Source organism: Panthera uncia, chromosome B1, assembly GCF_023721935.1.
Source record: "Panthera uncia isolate 11264 chromosome B1, Puncia_PCG_1.0, whole genome shotgun sequence".
In the NCBI taxonomy this organism is placed as follows: domain Eukaryota; kingdom Metazoa; phylum Chordata; class Mammalia; order Carnivora; family Felidae; genus Panthera; species Panthera uncia.
The window spans coordinates 84,269,553-84,289,584 of NC_064811.1; the positions used below are offsets into that span (position 1 = coordinate 84,269,553).

General features: G+C 41.5%; 1 protein-coding gene across 2 annotated transcripts in view; it reads right to left on the reverse strand.

Moving 5' to 3' along the window:
• The window catches only part of BDH2 (3-hydroxybutyrate dehydrogenase 2), a 29,535-nt gene that overhangs the window by 4,489 nt on the left and 5,014 nt on the right, over positions 1–20,032 (reverse strand). The window contains exons 3-8 of one of the 2 annotated variants that reach the window (XM_049630941.1): positions 18,254–18,350; positions 15,457–15,565; positions 8,500–8,560; positions 7,172–7,285; positions 3,841–3,899; positions 2,923–3,015 (exon numbers count right to left, since the gene is read on the reverse strand). In XM_049630941.1, coding sequence (XP_049486898.1) covers positions 2,923–3,015; positions 3,841–3,899; positions 7,172–7,285; positions 8,500–8,560; positions 15,457–15,565; positions 18,254–18,350 — 533 coding nt within the window. Of the gene's footprint in view, positions 1–2,653; positions 3,016–3,840; positions 3,900–7,171; positions 7,286–8,499; positions 8,561–15,456; positions 15,566–18,253; positions 18,351–20,032 lie in introns of those variants that run through there. The other variant, XM_049630942.1, reaches the window with a different exon arrangement.

Genomic DNA, 20,032 nt, shown 5'->3' on the forward strand with positions numbered 1-20,032 from the left:
ATCCCATTCACAATTGCACCAAGAAGCATAAAATACCTAGGAATAAATCTAACCGAAGATGTAAAAGATCTGTATGCTGAAAACTATAGAAAGCTTATGCAGGTAATTGAAGAAGATATAAAGAAATGGAAAGACATTCCCTGCTCATGGATTGGAAGAATAAATATTGTCAAAATGTCAATACTACCCAAAGCTATCTACACATTCAATGCAATCCCAATCAAAATTGCACCAGCATTCTTCTCGAAACTAGAACAAGCAATCCTAAAATTCATATGGAACCACAAAAGGCCCCGAATAGCCAAAGTAATTTTGAAGAAGAAGACCAAAGCAGGAGGCATCACAATCCCAGACTTTAGCCTCTACTACAAAGCTGTAATCATCAAGACAGCATGGTATTGGCATAAAAACAGACACATAGACCAATGGAATAGAATAGAAACCCCAGAACTAGACCCACAAACGTATGGCCAACTCATCTTTGACAAAGCAGGAAAGAACATCCAATGGAAAAAAGACAGTCTCTTTAACAAATGGTGCTGGGAGAACTGGACAGCAACATGCAGAAGATTGAAACTAGACCACTTTCTCACACCATTCACAAAAATAAACTCAAAATGAATAAAGGACCTGAATGTGAGACAGGAAACCATCAAAACCTTAGAGGAGAAAGCAGGAAAAGACCTCTCTGACCTCAGACGTAGCAATCTCTTACTCGGCACATCCCCAAAGGCAAGGGAATTAAAAGCAAAAGTGAATTACTGGGACCTTATGAAGATAAAAAGCTTCTGGACAGCAAAGGAAACAACCAACAAAACTAAAAGGCAACCAACGGAATGGGAAAAGATATTTGCAAATGACACATCGGACAAAGGGCTAGTATCCAAAATCTATAAAGAGCTCATCAAACTCCACACCCGAAAAACAAATAACCCAGTGAAGAAATGGGCAGAAAACATGAATAGACACTTCTCTAAAGAAGACATCCGGATGGCCAACAGGCACATGAAAAGATGTTCAACGTCGCTCCTTATCAGGGAAATACAAATCAAAACCACACTCAGATACCACCTCACGCCAGTCAGAGTGGCCAAAATGAAGAAATCAGGAGACTATAGATGCTGGAGAGGATGTGGAGAAACAGGAACCCTCTTGCACTGTTGGTGGGAATGCAAATTGGTGCAGCTGCTCTGGAAAGCAGTGTGGAGGTTCCTCAGAAAATTAAAAATAGACCTACCCTATGACCCAGCAATAGCACTGCTAGGAATTTACCTAAGGGATACAGGAGTACTGATGCATAGGGGCACTTGTACCCCAATGTTTATAGCAGCACTCTCAACAATAGCCAAATTATGGAAAGAGCCTAAATGTCCATCAACTGATGAATGGATAAAGAAATTGTGGTTTATATACACAGTGGAATACTATGTGGCAATGAGAAAAAATGAAATATGGCCTTTTGTAGCAACGTGGATGGAACTGGAGAGTGTGATGCTAAGTGAAATAAGCCATACAGAGAAAGACAGATACCATATGGTTTCACTCTTATGTGGATCCTGAGAAACATAACAGAAACCCATGGGGGAGGGGAAGGAAAAAAAAAAAAAAAAGAGGTTAGAGTGGGAGAGAGCCAAAGCATAAGAGACTGTTAAAAACTGAGAACAAACTGAGGGTTGATGGGGGGTGGGAGGGAGGGCAGGGTGGGTGATGGGTATTGAGGAGGGCACCTTTTGGGATGAGCACTGGGTGTTGTATGGAAACCAATTTGACAGTAAATTTCATATATTAAAAAATAAAAAAATAAAAAAAAAATAAAAAGCAAACTTTCTGTTATACATATGGACCCCTTGGTGCTCCTCTAAAAGTCCAAAGGTCTTTTTATTGCACATTTCAAACCAGAACATTTCCAAATATTTGGTAAACTTAAGTTCTGGCTAAACAAGGACAATTTAGCTTATGAGCAGTACCCCCCAATTCAAATGAACTCTTCTGCAGATACAGATTCAGAGAAACAACAAAAGCCAATGAACTTGTTCCATTAGTAATTTGTTTAGCAATTTCCCAGCTACTAAAAACTGTTGTTAACAGTCCTGAGAAGTGGTAACTTTGGTCACTAACATTTCAACCACTATTTGTTACATTCACCAACTAGCTGGTGTGCAAGTTACTGTAAAGAAGAGCTAACAGATCAGTAACACACCTCCTCACTCCTGCCTACTCCCCCCCACCCCCCTTCTTCTCATCTCAAATGCTGCAGTTCCCTCCTCATGTCATATTCAAATACATCCAACAGAGGGGGGTGTTTTTGTGCTCTTTACCTTATAGTTTCTGCTTTCCTAGTTGTATGCCATTTAAGAATATGCAATAGCCATTAAGGAAGAAATTGATTACTAAATAGGTGCAAAACAGAATGAGATAGAATTGGGATTTCCATATGTGATAAACAAGAATTCACAGGAAAAAACCAGCCAGTGGGATTGTCCTAATTAAGTCACCAGTAAAACTAAAAACACCAAATGCCAATTCTGTGTATTCTAGACACAACTAAATCTGGTTAACTCTCTCCCCCTTTCACCTGAAGCTCTCATAATTTTGGAGGTTCATTTGCTTGACTTACATTTAATTCGACTTTCCCCAATTATAATTTTTCAAAGCAACTGTCTCTCATAAAATTGAGCAATTTATTTTTTCAATCTTCCATGTCATTTGCTACAAGATTTAGTGACACATAGAGTTGAATAAGGAAGAGTTGGTGGCTCAGATCAAAGTGGCCTTTCTTTGAGCAAATTAAATTAGAATTTATCCCTATCTTGTAAATGCAACCTCTTATATATGTTGCAACTCTCTAAAATGACATTATTTTGATAAGCAAATTGTGGCCAAATGAGGAATAATGAACTCCCTGGGAAGAACAGTGCTTACTTCATCAGAAGCCAAATACACACAGAGGAGGGCTACTTCTTCTGCAGTTGCAAATCTTCCAGTCTTCTGTCTCTTCAGGAAAGAGCTCAGTGCCTGAGATCAGAAACCACACCAGATATCAGTGATAGGAGGTGAAGTCTGAATTCACTTGCAACTCCTTCAGGAAGTCTGAGGCAAGAGGAATCTATAGAGTTACCATTGGCTTGCTGCCTTGATTAATCATGTATGATACATGATACATGAGAATATCATTAATTGTGGACCAGGTAGGACTAGAATGACTTCCAAGCTACTCAAACTAGTAAAACCTATAGACACTGTGTCTATAATAAAACCTGTAGATACTGTGTCAGATCAAAATACATATTAAAGAGGAGAGCTTTGGGGAGCCTGGGTGGCTCAGTCGGTTGGGCGACCGACTTCGGCTCAGGTCATGATCTCACGGTCCGTGGGTTCGAGCCCCGCGTCGGGCTCTGTGCTGACAGCTCAGAGCCTGGAGCCTGTTTCAGATTCTGTGTCTCCCTCTCTCTCTGACCCTCCCCCGTTCATGCTCTGTCTCTGTCTCAAAAATAAATAAACGTTAAAAAAAAAAAATTAAAATAAAAAAATAAAGAGGAGAGCTTTAAAAAAAATTTTTTTGAAATTGTGGTAAAATACACATGTTATTTACCATCTTAACCATTTTTAAGTGTATAGTTCAGTAGTGTTAAGTACATTTACGTTATTGTGCAACAAATCTCTAGAACTCTCTTCGTCTTGCAAAACTGAAACTCTGTACCCATTAACCAATAGCTCCCTGTTCTCTCCTCCCCCAGCTCTTGGCAGCCGCCCTTCTGTCTCTGAATTTGTCTACTCTAGGTAAGGAAGAGGACATTTTTCAACCAGAAGATTTAATTGCATTTAAAATAGTAGATATACCTCTTCAGGATTTGGTCTGGCTTGTATTCTTTCTTGTAGAGATGGGGTATCAACTGTTCCTAAATCAAAGGGGGACATTCAGCTTGGTTAATTACTCAAATTGAAAAAGAAGTTGACAAACTTTAAACTTCCTTTCCACATGATACATCAGTGAAATCCTTCCCCATGACTTACAATGATAATTTCACCTCCGTGTTTAGGATTTCTAAAAACACAGACCATAGGGGTGCTTGGGTGGCTCAGTCAGTTAAGCATCTGGCTTTTGATTTCAGCTTAGGTCATGATCTCATGGTTGTGAGATTGAGGCCTGCATCGGGCTCTGTGCTGGTAACACTGAGCTTGCTTGGGATTCTCTCTCCTCTCTCTCTCTGCCCCTCCCTCCCTCCCTCTGTCTCTCAAAATAAATGAATAAACATTAAAAACACACACACAGAGACCATAATTCTTTGTGACATTAGGCAAGGACTCTGGGTGAGTCACACAAGCATCCCCAAGATATATTTTAGTCACATTACACTGCATGACACTTTATGGATTTTCAGCACTTTTACATGTATTATCTCAGTTACTCCTCACAACAACCCTGAGATGTAAATACAGCCATATAAATACTTCATCAGTGAAAGAACCTAGGTTGCCTTAATGATCCCCAAACCATTCTTTGCTGTCAGGTTCACTCTGGGGATCCTCAGACAGGGCCATGCCTGTCACGGTCCTCAGTAATTAGATGGCTCGACATTTTCTTCATTATCTTGCCTATTTTCATTGGTTTCAAATTCCTATTTTTAACCACTGTTTCATGTTTCTCATAAAAAATATAATTTGAATTATCTCACTTAAAGTAAGAATGACACTAAACATTTGAAAATCCCTCTTGGTTCAAGCTCCTACAGAGCAACTTTCCCAGAGTTTCTGTCAATTTTTGTAATCTGTAAATTCTGTTTAGAAGGCCTTTTGGCGGGGGGTGGGGGGTGCTGACAGTACTCTGGGCAACCACATGGTATTTCTAAGGTCATAAAAAATGATTTTAAAGTCATATCCTCTGCTCCTGAGAGTGCCATAGGGATGATGTTTACTAGGAAATCATTTATTTTCTTTTAAAAAAAATTATTTTTTTAAGTAATCTCTGTACCTACCTTGGAGCTTGAACTCACAGTCTCAAGATCAAGAGTTGTATGCTCTGTCGACTGAGCCAGCCAAGAGCCCCAACCATTTCTTAATTTTAGCATCATTTGTCATTTCTCTGGAGAGGGTGGAAATCTTCAAATTCAGAAAGTTCTGGCTCCTTTGTGTTTACACCCTTTCTTTAGCTTACCTGTTTCCTCTCACATTTCATCATAAGTGGGCAGAACTTTTGACACTCAGGGTAGAAACTGTCTTTACTAGAAATGGTCACCTGGTTCATCAGGAACATTTTCTACCTTCCACATTACTGCAGGCAATAATGTTGATAAACTTTCTGAAACCGTGTAACAAAGATTCCCTTGTACCCATCTTCTGGTAATATTTTCCTCACTTCCCTCGTCCATAGCCTCCTTACAGTTCCCAGTCCTGCCAACAGTATGCTCAAGACGTCGTAAGCTTTCATTGAACAATGTCCTCAAAATCCAGTTTTAAAATACAACTTTGACAGCTTCCTACCACTCAGGCGAGGGAGCATCATGTCTTTCATATGGCTGGTATTAATGGTTATTAAATGAAACTATAGAGCAAGCCTATGCCTTCTACTTAATTCCATTGTCCCAACTCTACCGCATCCAGGGCACGGACCACATAGCATGCCACAGTCTACACAAGGCTGGTGTTGAAGAGTGTGACTATACCACCAGCAGCACTACCCCAGACACACTCACTCCTTGTCAGGTTTTCTGCTGTGACTGGCTCATGAGTCACAGCTCGTTCCTTGTCCCACACAGGTTGATAATATATTTTCCAAACTTCTGAAAAGTCCAGCTGCTAAAACAACCACATTTTCCAAATCATTTTTCCATTTTTTCCACTGGGTAAATGGCACCAGAAATAGCTAGAGTCAAGTATCACCAGCGTGTATGTTAAAACCCAGTGAAACTGTCTCTTCTGTATCCTCTTCTTTCTTGGTGTTACCTATGTTTACATTTCTAATCCAAGAAAAATTAAACAGAATACCTCCGTCATGGAAATTCTGTAGCTTGAAAGGTATTTCACATTCCTCTTTTAAACTAATGAGTTAGTGTTTTTTAACCTGAGGGGAGACCATGGTGGATTATATAAAAATCTCATGTGGAACTTTCCAAACTACACACAATTTTCCCCATGAACTCTTTCCCCAAGTTCTGGCATGCACTTCAGGTTTTGAAAAGTTCCATACGTAACTGTGAAATGCTGCTTGTCCCCAACTCCCCAGTACCAGTTGTGAACCACTGAGAGCAAGCTTGATTCTGGATATGTGATATTTAATTCCTTTTTAGAGAAGAAGTTAATAATTCTTCTTAGGCAACCTGTATTCATTTTGGGTCAGTGGAACCAGGTGAAAGGGCATATCTGTTTAATAGACATACCCATAGTCATTAAAAAAATGGGAAGTTATTCCTACAAAATAAGTTATAGAATGCTTTTGTTTGGACAGACTGAATGTCCTTTCTACTAATAATAAGTTCTTCTCTTCTTCTTTCCTTTATATGAGAGGTCAGCATGCATCCTGGTAAAAAGCCAGATAGGAAATATTCTTAGTTTTGAGAACCATTTGGTCTGGCACAACTACTCAACTCTGCCTGTAGTCATACATGTGGCAAACTAGGTGTGGGTGTGTTACAATAAGACTGTGTTTACTAAACAGGTGACGGGCCAGATTCCACCTGCAGGTCATAGTTTGCTGATCCCCTTTTTATAGCATAAAGGAAGGTGTTAATCTCTCCTTTTTGGTTGTGGGTCAGCCCAGGTGATTTATAAGACTCAGTAGCTCCCTGTGTTTTGGGAGGCTCCTCTTACCTTCTTCCTGCGGTCCAGTGAACACGGTCTACTTTTCATCTTTCGCCTGACAAGGTCATCTCTGGTCTACCTCCAAAACACCAAACTCTGGTCAGTTATCTTGGCCACGAGATTTGGAGTTGTTCCACACACGTGTGAATACCATTTAAACCCTTTGCATCTGTGGTTCATTCCTAATGACTGAGAATCTCATTGCCAACATACCGTTGGACTGTTATCTTAGCCTAGACCCTTTTTCATTTGAGCTTTTCCTAATGACAGGACACAATATAGCATGTGGTAAACAAGCTTCTATGCATATGTTTCACAGTGCGAACCAGGGTTCAGAAAGGACAAGTGCACAGCCCTTTTGTGCCTACCTCACCTGGACAAACACAGTTGCACCTGATGCCCTGCTGGATGAAATCTGCAGCCACAGACTTTGTGAGGCCAATCACGGCCGCCTTCGTGGTACTGTACACGCATCTGTTCACAACTCCTGAGGATGAAAGGAAGGTTTAACCATTGAAGGAACAAAAAAATCTCCTTTAGAAAGGGAACACAAATAACTGTCCTCGGTACCTACTGTCATACTTCCTCCCATGCCATCCTTTTTAAAGTTTGATTCAGGGGGCACCTGGCTGGCTCAGTCGGTTGTGTCTGACTCTCAATTTAGGTTCGTGAGTTTGAGCCCCGCATTGGGCTCTGCACTGACAGCACAGAGCCTGCTTGGGATTCTTTCTCTCCCTCTCTCTGCCCTTCACCCTCTCTCTCTCTCTCAAAATAAATAAATACACTTAAGAAATAATTAAATTTGGTATCAGGTTTTCTCCCTTCCTGGGGCTAGTTTCTGAGTGTGGGAAAATAAGATCATTACTGGCCCAACTCAGTTGAGACCTAGGTGTTGAGATGCTGCATTTAGGTACGGCAATGGTCTTAGGTTTTCATCGTCAGTTGGTTGAACACTTGGGCAGATTCCAAAAGACACCAAAGGACAATCAGGGTAAAGAACAACAAAACAAAAACCAAACCAAAAAGTCAAGGGGCCGAGGCATTTCTCTACCTTCCTCTCTTCATGCAGGCTCACTGTGTGTTCTTGCAAAGAGAAAGAATGTTATCTCAGCAGTAGTGATTTCATTTTAAACTCACAAACCCATCTGCCAGACTGTGACATTTGACATTATTCCAGATGGCACTGCGATCCTGGCTCTTCAACTTGACCTCTTGTTTAGGGCCCAGATCCACCGTCTTTGTGAAGCACTTCCCAAATTGTTACCCTCCCCCATATCGTGCCAGTACTTTGCACAAACCTGTGTTGTAATATTATCATGCTATAGAAGACCTACATCTGCCTGACTCTCTTCCTTTTGCAGTGTGAATTCTTTTGGGCAGGGACACACAGTGTTCAATACATCTTTTTTGGTTAATTAAATGGGTAAATATTTCCTTCTTCCAACTTGATTTCCATTTCCATATCCACTGGAAGGGATTAGAGGAAGGGCAAATGAAACCAAACTTATTTGTTACAATTGGTTTACATCTAAGGCAGAAAGGACTTATAGAAGGGAGCTTAATAACAATTTTTTTAAAAAAGTGGTGTTGAAATTACGTGTGGGTTTTATAATCCCTGCTATGTTTGTTCCGAAAACCCATATAGGTCATAAAGTTTTTGGAGTATGTGCATCGTGATTCCCAGAGGAAGACGGACCTTACCTTTGAGGCTAGAAGCCACAGAGGACATGTTGATAATGTTGCCAGATTTCTGTGCAAGCATCTGCCAAAATAAAAACAAATTTAAAAAATGCCACTCTGCAAGATAAAAATAATAGCTCTTTAAAAGATTTGCATTTACTTATGGTTTGCAGAACCATCTTCTTAGCTATTAACATTAAGCACGGTTAAGCGTCTTAACAGCCACTGCTGGGAGTTGATGGCATGCTGACGCACTCACTGGCAGGAACATTTCCCAGGGGGATTACTGCCTTCCTTTGGCACAGGAGCATCAGCAAGACCAAGGAGAAACTCTGAGCTGAATGGAAGGTTAATGAACATTAATTAGTACTTTGTACTCCCGATGTTGGAAAGTTCTTACTTTATTCAACATATATTTGTTGAACACCTACTGTGCTAGGTCCAGGAGATACAAAGATAAATGACACACTCTCTGCCTAAGGAGAGCTGCCAGGGGACTGGGGGGGCTGACATAACCAGCATCCAACAACAGTGGAGACCTCTACAGAGAGGGGTCGGTGGTGGGAAGGGACCAAACTAGGCTTCAGGACTCAGAGGAGGGCTCCTGAGGAGGAAAGAGGTGGGCTGATACTACCCCCCCCCCCACCCCTCCACCAGGGAGGAAAAAGCATTTTATTTATTTATTTATTTTTTTAATTTAATTTTTAATTTTTTAAAATTTACATCCAAATTAGCTAGCATATAGTGAAACAATGATTTCAGGAGTAGATTCCTTAATGTCCCTTCCCCATTTAGCCCATCCCCCCTCCCACAACCCCCCCAGCAACCCTCAGTTTGTTCACCATATTTATGAGTCTCTTCTGTTTTGTCCCCCCTCCCCATTTTTATATTATTTTTGTTTCCCTTCCCTTATGTTCATCTGTTTTGTCTCTTAAAGTCCTCATATGAGTGAAGTCATATGATTTTTGTCTTTCTCTGACTAATTTCACTTAGCATAATACCCTCCAGTTCCATCCACGTAGTTGCAAATGGCAAGATTTCATTCTTTTTGATTGCCGAGTAATACTCCATTGTATATATATGCCACATTTGCTTTATCCATTCATCCATCGATGGACGTTTGGGCTCTTTCCATACTTTGGCTATTGTTGATAGTGCTGCTATAAACATGGGGGTGCATGTGTCCCTTTGAAACAGCACGCTTGTATCCCGTGAATAAATGCCTAGTAGTGCAATTGCTGGGTCTTAGGGTAGTTCTATTTTTAGTTTTTTGAGGAACATCCATACTGTTTTCCAGAGTGGCTGCACCAGCTTGCATTGGAGGTGGGCTGATTTATGAAAACTGGAGTGTAATTCAGAAAAATAAAAGAGAAAGGTGTTTTAAGGAGTGAGGGCCACATGTATAAAGCCTCTAGCACAGAGCTGGGAGGAAGGGATGGGTCTGGCTGGAATGCCTGGAGTGGGAGGAATGAGGCTGCAGAGGCCAACAGGGGCTAAATTTAGGAATTTGGGCTTTACACAGGAGGCAATGTGGTGGTGACAATGAGGGGCTTAATGCAGAGAAGTGGCATGTTTAGATTTGGGGAATTCTAAGATTATAGTGGCACGACATAGAGGAGACCACTGGAAGGTGATACAGTGATTTCAGAAAGGACTGAGAAAAGCTGAGATGCAGCAATGTCTGTGAGTTATGCGGGGGGAGGTTGAGGTGGTAAGGGCAGGACGTGGTAAACAGTTACATGAAGTGAGGCCTGCCTCCCTCATCGAGGGCAGTGCTTCCTAAGAACACCTCCCTCAGAATTCCCCCATTCCAAGTGTGAAGGTCTGAAGAGGAGGGTTTGGGGCTGTTTTGTTCTCCTAGACAGGGTACACGGTAGGTGGTCAAACACTGTGATGAATCAAAATCTCTTGAGGGGCTAATTTAAAGTGCAGATTGCTGGGCCCTGCCCCTGACGTAAAGGAATATATAAATGAAAAACTGCTATGAATTAAAAATGTTTTCGTATACATTTATACTTAGTATAATAAGTACGTGTGCTTTCAGGGCATGGAGGTATGTGCAAGAGTGTGGGTACCCATGAAGAAGTGAGACATGGAGAGAATTCCTACTCGATGGGCACTACCTTCTCATTGACATCAGAAGCTCGGAGGATGGCTGTAAAGAACAAGGTTGAGTGGGGGGAATGGTGGACACAGAGAGTGGTGAAGAGTTAAAACAACTGCTGAGAGGAAGTGGAAGACCACCACCAGAGAACAGAGGAAGGAAAAGCAGGATATCCTATGCCATGAAAGTCAAGCCAAGAACGAGTTTCTAAAAAGAAAAGAGTCTCAATAGTCAGGGTAGGGAGAGAAGTCACTTCTGCTGGGGTGAGCTTCTCCAGCAGCTTTCAGTCAGAGAGGAATAGGGATGGGGGCGAGTGACTGGATGGTCCAGGGATGTGGCTGTGAGATGGCAGATCTCCCCATGGTATTCTCCTGACTTTCTGTTTTGATACTTAGTTACTGTTTGTTCTCAAGAGCAGAGAATCTACAACAACCTAAGGCATTGTGTTGGATGGATTAAAGGGTACAGGGGAGGCTGAGGTGACCCGATCAAGGCAAGGACACAGTAGGGGTGAAAATATTTAACCCCACTTGTTTGTCTATGTGGTAAAGAGGATCATAATGAGATGGGGTCTTCACAAAAACGACCAGGAAAATTAGTAAAGTATAATGGTGTTGGAAACGAAGCCTTAACATAATTCTTTCTTAGCCAATTTAGCAAATAATCTGTTTTTACTTATTTTTAGTTTTGTTCCAGTTTCACTGAGCTATCATTGTCATATATAATCCATTTTAATACCTATAGAATACATACATTACAGAAGAATACATAAAGATGAGCTACTAAGTAAGTTCAGTCTCTAATCACCGGAAATGCTATAATTCCTCAGGCAAAACTTTGGAATACAGTCACCTAGGAGGTGCTAGTGCTGTCCCTTAACACTTGTGCTATCCATTCAGCCAGGTCTGTCTGCTGGATCTAGAGCCCTCAGTCCATGCTCAGCACCCTTCCACGCTGTTTTCTCAACACCAGCTCAGTACCTGCTGGTACGGTGTGGATGCTCTTCCTGGCTCCCCATGCAACGTCCCGCTCTGGCAAATATCACTTGGCAAGTATAAAGTGAAGTGCCTGGTATGTAGTAATTCTATATGGGACTGACCTCCCAGAAGCTCAGGCAGGAGCTAAGAAAGAGCTCTGAAAATTTCCTCCAGCTGTTGATCTAGTCAGTCCTACCTACCTAGCTTTTCTATCTCCACTGAACTCAGCTCTTAAACCTGGCAGACCTTGGGTTCTTGGCTCTTTGATGATTCCATGTCTCACCTCTACCTGGACTGACAACCTAGATTCATTTATTCATTCAACAAATACTTGCTAGAGCATCTCTATGTACTAGAGAATCTTTTAAGATACAGCAAAGGGGAAAAACCTCCACATATCCAAGACTTCCCTGACTTTGGATTTTGCACTGACTTCTTCTTACAGTATTTTCAGCTTGTTCTTTGCCTTTTGACTCATATTCCAGTTTTGGAACGGTTTTCTGTGTGTCTATCCATGATCAAAAATTTCCTACAAGTGTTCCTATGTCTTGACCACCTGACTTTTCAGATCTGCCTAGACTCCAAATCCTGACTTCCCCTGGAAAGTTCTAACCTGTTGTATGTGCATCATTGTTAATGAACCCAGAAGATCCCAATTAGGTCTGGAAGGGATTGTGTAATCTCTCATCCTCATTTTATTTTATTTTTTTAAACTTTTTTTTTTTAACGTTTATTTATTTTTGAGACAGAGAGAGACAGAGCATGAACGGGGGAGGGTCAGAGAGAGGGAGACACAGAATCTGAAACAGGCTCTGGGCTCTGAGCTGTCAGCACAGAGCCCGACGCGGGGCTCGAACTCATGGACCATGAGATCACGACCTGAGCCGAAGTCGGATGCTTAACTGACTGAGCCACCCAGGGGCCCCTCTCATTTTATTTTTTAACATTTATTTATTTTTGAGAAACAGAGTGAGACAAAGCATGAGCGGGGGAGGGGCAGAGAGAGGGAGACACAGAATCTGAAGCAGGCTCCAGGCTCTGAGCAAGAGGTCAGCAGAGAGCCTGATGTGGGGCTCGAACCCACGAACTGTGAGATCATGACCTGAGCCGAAGTTGGACGCTCAACCGACTGAGCCACCCAGGTGCCCCACTCATTTTATTTTTTTAAAGTTAGCTTATTTATTTTCAGAGAAAGAGAGTGAGCAAGCAGGGGAGGGGCGGAGAGAGGGAGAGAGAGCATCCCAAGCAGTCTCCATGATGTCAGCGTGGAGCCTGATGTGAGGCTCAATCTTGTAAACCATCAGATCATGACCTGAGATGAAACCAAGTGTTGAACACCTAACTGACTGAGCCACCCAGGTACCCCATCTCATCCTCATTTTAAATAGAACAGAGTACAAGTGTCATTTCCCACGGCACATGGTGAAGTAGGGGCAGAGTTCAGGCTGTGATGCCAGAGTTTGAAATCCAGGGTCAGGTTGGTTACTGTCACTTTAATAAGTGGCACTGACTTCTTCTCACTGCCCATCCCAGTCAATAATATCTCTTGGGATTTTTTACAAATGAGTTTAGTGGCTCATATGGATTATTGTTAAGATGCTTTAAATTATAGGAAAACTCACTAATTTGCAAGTTAGTGTTTGATATTTCAAAAGTTAACATTTACTGACAAGTTTGAATTTCAGTGCTGCTGGACCATACCCCATGCCTGCTCCCTTCACTCATTATTTGTCAAGCATTGCAGACATGAAGTAGGCTGTTTTTGCACATGTGATAGTCTTACCCACTATGATCTAAGTTTTCTCCTTTTACCACAGCCTTGGCTTCTCTCCCAATCATAGGTTAAGGATCAGGCTTCAAAAAAATAATCAGGGTTCCAAATAACAGATTCTCATGAACTCCGAATAAACAAAAAAATGAAATTTACATTAAAAATAAATTTGCTAGGGGCACCTGTGTGGCTCAGTCAGTTAAACATCTGACTTCGGCTTGTGTGGTGATCTCATAGTTCGTGGGTTGGAGTCCCATGTCAGGCTCTCTGCTATCAGCAGAGAAACGGCTTCAGATCCCCTGTCTCCCTCTCCCTGCCCCTCTCCACCCCTCTCTCTCTCAAAAATAAATAAACATTTAAAAAAACAATTTGCTAGTCCCATATCCCATGGAACCACTAAGAGATCCTTTCTAAGCACTAAACAAGTAGATTGAAACAAATTCCTTTGTTATGAAGTCAGTTTTTCTAGTTTTCCTTTCAACATTCACCTGGATCCTTCTTCTTTTTTTCTTTTTTTAATGTTTATTACTTATTTTTGAGAGAGAGAGAGAGAGACAGGTAGAGAAAGAGGGAGACACAGAATCCAAAGCAGGCTCCAGGCCCTGAGCTGTCAGCACAGAGCCTGACATGGGGCTTGAACCCACGAACGGTGAAATCATGATCGGAGCTGAAGTCGGATGCTTAACCTACTGAGCCACCTAAGTGACCTGGGATCCTTTTTGACATTATGTTGAATGTTCAGAGCAAAGCATCAGCCCTGCCTTGCCTTTAAAAAGCTCTTCTCCTGCACTGGGTTGGCAGCATTCAATACGTCTGCCATCTAATCCAGCCGGGATGGAAGAGAAGAATGGCTCCTCTGCATTTCACTAGGGTTCAGTTTGCAGCCTTGGACTGAGCCGGTTCTGTACGCAGTCAATCCCTTTCATTGTCTGAGCCTGTGCTCATTATCGGCTTACAAGTTCATCTGAACTCAATCTTTTTCACATTTACACTCCCCTCTCCGAGAACGCCTAGCGTGTGCTTTTCATCAAAAGGCATGTAATGCTTGTTTGTAAAACAAAATGAAAAGTATTAATGAGTTGTGTAAAAGCTGTGGAATTCCAGGGTAGCAGATTCAGGAAGAATGCTCTCTCTTTAGCACACACTGTCGCTCACCTCTCTGGTACCTCTGTGGCTCAGTTAAAAACAGGAGTGCAAGAAGAATACTCAAGGAACAGAAAAGCAATGAGGTACATCCATCTGACAGCATATGCCTAGACACTGAAATTCAAGAAGGGGCCTAACCTCCAGGGGTCAAATCCTGGCTCTAACCACTTGCTAGTTATGTGACCTTGGGCAGGTTACCTCACCTCCCAGTTTTATCCTCTGTACAGTGGATGCGATAAAGTAGTACCTACCTTATCCCATTCTTCTGGTCCCATGTGCCTCCTTGCTATCCCTCTCTCTGGGACCCTCTTCCTCATATACCTCAATGGTTAGCTCCCTCATTTCACTTGGACCTCCATGAAAATTTCAGCTTATCAGTGAGGCACCCTGGACTTTACTGATATCCTAGCTTCTTTTTCTTCCTAGCACTTTTTTTTTTAAGTGTATTTATTTTTGAGAGAGAGTGAGCAAGCATGAGCAGGGGAGGGGCAGAGAGAGAGGGAGACAGAGAATTCCCAGCAGGCCCCACACTGTCAGTGCAGAGCCCGAAGTGGGGCTCAAACTCATGAACCATGAGATCACGATACTAGCTGAAATCAAGATTTAGACACTCAACCTACTAAGCCACCCAGGTGCTCCTTCTTCATAGTACTTCTAACCACTCCCTGAGTTATATGTTTATTTAATTATGTTATCCTGTCTCACTCCCCAAAAATGAGATCTCTCTCACAGAAGGGACTTGTTTTTCTGATGAGTCTTCTGCACCCAGAATGGAGACTTGCATAAAGAAAGTTCTTAATACTTCTTGAATATTTCTTAACTGGAAGGTTAAGTGAGTTTGTATTAAGTGTCTTGATATAAATGTTCAGTATGGGTTAGTCATTGTGGTAGCTACTGTCACTCTTCAGAACAGAAAGGTAAGGACCCTTTCTGGATGCCCAGTGTGGAGACCTACTTATCATAGTGATGGTGGTCCTTACTTTAGGAAGAAATGCCTTGATCATCAGGTACATGCTGCGGACATTGAGATTCATTGAGAAGTCCCAGTCCTTCTCCTCACAGTCCAGGATGGTTCCATGATGGACAAAACTGGAAGAGGGATTAATCAGTGGGGAAAAATGATCATTTAGGATTTCTATTGTGCTTCCTTATCATTTTATATTGTCATTTATTGACTTAGACCTTACGAAGATTTTAGCAATTCATAGTAACACTTAGTACATTAAGTTAGTAAGTATCCAACAGCTTAAGCTAAATAAATTTATTGGAAAACAACATCCTTCTTTTGAAAGAAAGGCAAAAGCTTGGGGCCACCAAACATAAGAAGCTCTATGGCAAGTGCACAGGAAATAGCAAAAACAATATCACAAACAAATGAGAACATGATACTCGCCCCGACTCCTATTTCATAAGCAACAGTGCCCTCAGGTGGCATAGATTTAACATTTTCAAAGGGAAATCAAATTGCAAAGGAAAACCATTGTCTCAACATCTCAGGGTAGCAAAGTAATATCGCTATCATACAGTTCTAACATATTGAGTAAACAAAGCAGAACAAAACAAAACTCTTAAAGCAACTTTCATTTCTTTTCCAGTCACACTCTTCTTTTTTAAAAAATATTTTTTTAGTGTTTATTTGTTTTTGAGAGAGAGTGCAAACAGAGGAGAGACAGAGAGAGGGAGACAGAGAATCTGAAGCAGGCTCCAGGCTCTGAGCTGTCAGCACATAGCTCGATGCGGGGCTCAAACTCACGAGCTGTGAGATCCTGACCTGAGCTGAAGTTGGACGCTTAACCGACTGAGCCACCCAGGTGTCCCTCAAGTCACACTCTTAAATAACCTTCTCATCCTTCGTATGACAGCAGGAACCCACGCTCTATTTCTATATCCCTTACCTTGCTGAGAATTTAATACGTAGATATTCAAAAATCAGTTCTGCTAACTGATTTTTTTGTCATGGCTCTGAGTATATTCTCATATAAGGGATGAGCAGTTTATTTATGTAGCAGATTGTCATAAATTGTTGGTTTAATATCCACACAGTGTAACCTATGACAAACTATATATATATATATATATATATATATATACACACACACACACACACACACACACATTTTTTTTTTTTAAGTTTATTTATTTTTGAGACAGAGAGAGACAGAGCATGAATGGAGGAGGGGCAGAGAGAGAGAGAGAGAGAGAGAGAGGGAGACACAGAATTGGAAGCAGGACCCAGGCTCTGAGCCATCAGCCCAGAGCCCGATGTGGGGCTCGAACTCGCGGACCGTGAGATCGTGACCTGAGCTGAAGTCAGACGCTTAACCAACTGAGCCACCCAGGCGCCCCCACACACATTTTTTTTGGTGCAGAAACATAATGATTAGGAAGAACAAAAATGTATTAGAAGGCTCTGGAATTTTTCCATCAATGCGGCAGTACAAATACAACAGAACATAAGAAAAGTGGAATGTCACTTAGTTCCTGTGTAAACCTCGGCTGTCCTCATCTCTACTGTCTCGCCTGAGCAGGGAAAGTCCCAGCACGAGCTGCTCCAGTTCCAGCCTCTCCTCATTCATACACAGTTCAGCACGTTTGGTATCATCTGTGTAAGTTCAATTAAGCCATTCTCTTTGTGCTCTATACACAGATGCAACACGGAAACTTCTTTTGCTGGGTGGAATTCATTGTCCCAGTAAGAAACACTGAGCTTGGGATGTGTAAAGGAGTTGCTAGAATGCCATGCCAAAAAATTGGGAACACCTGCATTTCAATAAGCTGAGTACTTGGTTTCTGGTAAATATATTTTGCTTTAAAGACACCTACTGGAGGGGCGCCTAGGTGGCTCAGTTGGTTAAGTGTCCGACTTTGACTCAGGTCATGATCTCACAGTTCGTGGTTCAAGCCCCCCCGCATCAGGCTCTGTGCTGACAGCTGAGAGCCCGGAGCCTGCTTCAGATTCTGTGTCTTCCTCTCTGCCCCTCCCCTGCTCATTCTCTGTTTCTCTCTGTCTCAAAAATAAATAAAAACATTAAAAAAAAATAAAGACACCTACTGGAAAATGGTTTTTCATTTTATTTTATAAGTCTTAGTGGAGCGTCCACAGCCAGTCCATTGTTGTGAGCCTATGACCAGCCTTACGATTAACAGGTTTGGATTAATACCAGTTCTCTTGAGTAGACCGTCATTTTCCTTAGGACTCAAGTCCATGTCCACTTTTTTTTTTTTCCTTAAGTTTATTTATTTAGTTTGAGACAGAGTGAGAGAGAGTGCATGTGCATGCAAGCAGGGAAGCGACTGAGAGAGAAGTGGGAGAGAGAGAGGAGATCTCAAGTGGGCTCCACACTATCAGTGCAGAGCCTGAAGCCCATGTTCACTTCTATGGCTGTCTTATTTGCTGAATCTTACTTGGAATAAAATTTGTCTAAAACCTAACTATATTTCCTAAGAAATATATTACGGTTAATGATGAACAATTATGCCTTATTATCAAAAATTTTTTAAAAGTTCATTTATTCATTTTGAGAGAGTGAGACAGAGCACGAGCCAGAGAAAGGCAGAGAAAGAGGGAGACAGAGAATCTCAAGCAGGCTCCACAATGTCAGTGCAGAGTCTGATGCAGGGTTTGATCTCACGAACCGTGAAATCATGACCTGACCCAAAATCAAGACTTGGATGCTTAACTGACTGAGCCACCCAAGTGCCCCTTACCAAAACTTTTTAAATAAAAGTCATATAAAACTTTCTGTAAGGACAGTGAAATGAAAAAGTATGAATTACCCAGCAACATTAAAGAGAACATCAAGTCTCTCAACTTCATTGGCAAACTGATCAATTTGTTTCTTCTTTGTGACATCAAGGGCCCGAATCTGAATACCTGAAAAACAAAACAAAGTACACAATTTATCTTTACTCATAGAAATGTTTAGCCTTGAAGATTTAGCTGTTCTGAAGTGTGAAGACTGTAGTATTTGTCCAGTTAGACTTCACAGGATTGTCGGCCATTAGTAGGGTCTTACCAGTCTTAAGAATCTCATTAGTAAAAATCTTGAAGTCCTCCCCATCTTTTTTTTTTTTTTTTTTAAGTAGGCTCCACAGCCAGCATGGGACTTGAACTTCCGACCTGACATCAAGAGTTGGAGGCTCTACAGACTGAGCCAGCCAGGTGCTCCACCTTGACCTCTATAGTAGATGCTTCTCAGCAAACCAGCAGCAATACCTGCAAGTGGGCTCATTCTAGTCCCGTCTTTCAACCCAGAGGTTGAATCACTGCTACAGTGATGCTGAATTCTGTCTGAGGGGGAAGGGCAGGAGCAGTGGGATAAGAGATGGTTTCTATTTGTGCATTTTACCTTTATGTCAATTGTATTATCGACTAGAAATGACTTTGCGGATCACAGGTACCATCACTTATTTCTGGACCAAATTCCAAGAAGAAATGACAGGCCACAAGAAGGGATGAAAACACTAGCCATGAGAGAGTTGGCATGGGGTCTGAAGCAGAAACACTGTACTAGCTACTAAAAAAATATGCTCTAATGCTTTCATTAAGCAGCAGTCATAATTTTTATGATTTAAAAAATATATGGTTTATTATTCTATTCTTCCCTTTTGGATATAGAAAAGAAAGATTATAAATAAAGGGAGGACTAGAATGGAGTTTCAGAAGGACTTTCCTTTCCTCTGTGCTTTTCTACGACAGCAGCTTCCCTTAGATTTTGTTGAAATGATAACTCAGTCTAATTCAGTTAACTAATTCAGTGAACTAAATTATGTTTGATCATGCAACCTATTCTATTTCGCTGAAACAGTTAACTTTGAAATGAGTTCTACGTTCTGATTTCTTTCTGAGTAACGCCAATTAAAGCCCTTTGACATCGGAGTTAGATTCGGTGTGGTACAGTAAGGGGCAATATGCACTTGAACAAGTTAATCTCTTATAGTTTCTGATCATGACATGTGATTTTAAGGCTGAGCTGTCTCCAATATGGTGGCCACTAGCCACATGTGGCTGGCTACTAAGCATGGATGGGAAATGCAGCTAGTCTGAACTGAAATGTGCTGTAAATGTAAAATACACATGGATTTCAGAGATTTAGTGTAAAAAATGTAAAATTTTCTATTGTAATGTTTTACAATTGCATATGTTAAAATTATAATATTTTGGATACATTGAATTAATTAAAATACATTATTAAAATTAATTTCACCTGTATCTTTTTACTTTTTAAATGTAGCCACTAAGAAAATTTACACTTGCACATATGGCTCATGTCATGTTTCTATTGGACAGCGTCTCCCCCAGAGGGAGGCAGAGAAGTGGAAAGTCATCATCAAAAGTTAACGTAACAGGGGCACCTGGCTGGCTCAGTTGGTGGAGCATGTGACTCTTGACCTTAGGTTGTGAGTTCAAGCTCACCATTGATGAAAGCTTACTTAAAAAAAAAAGCTAGGGGCGCCTGGGTGGCTCAGTCGGTTGAGCCTCCGACTTCAGCTCAGGTCACGATCTCGCGGTCTGTGAGTTTGAGCCCCACGTCAGGCTCTGGGCTGATGGCTCAG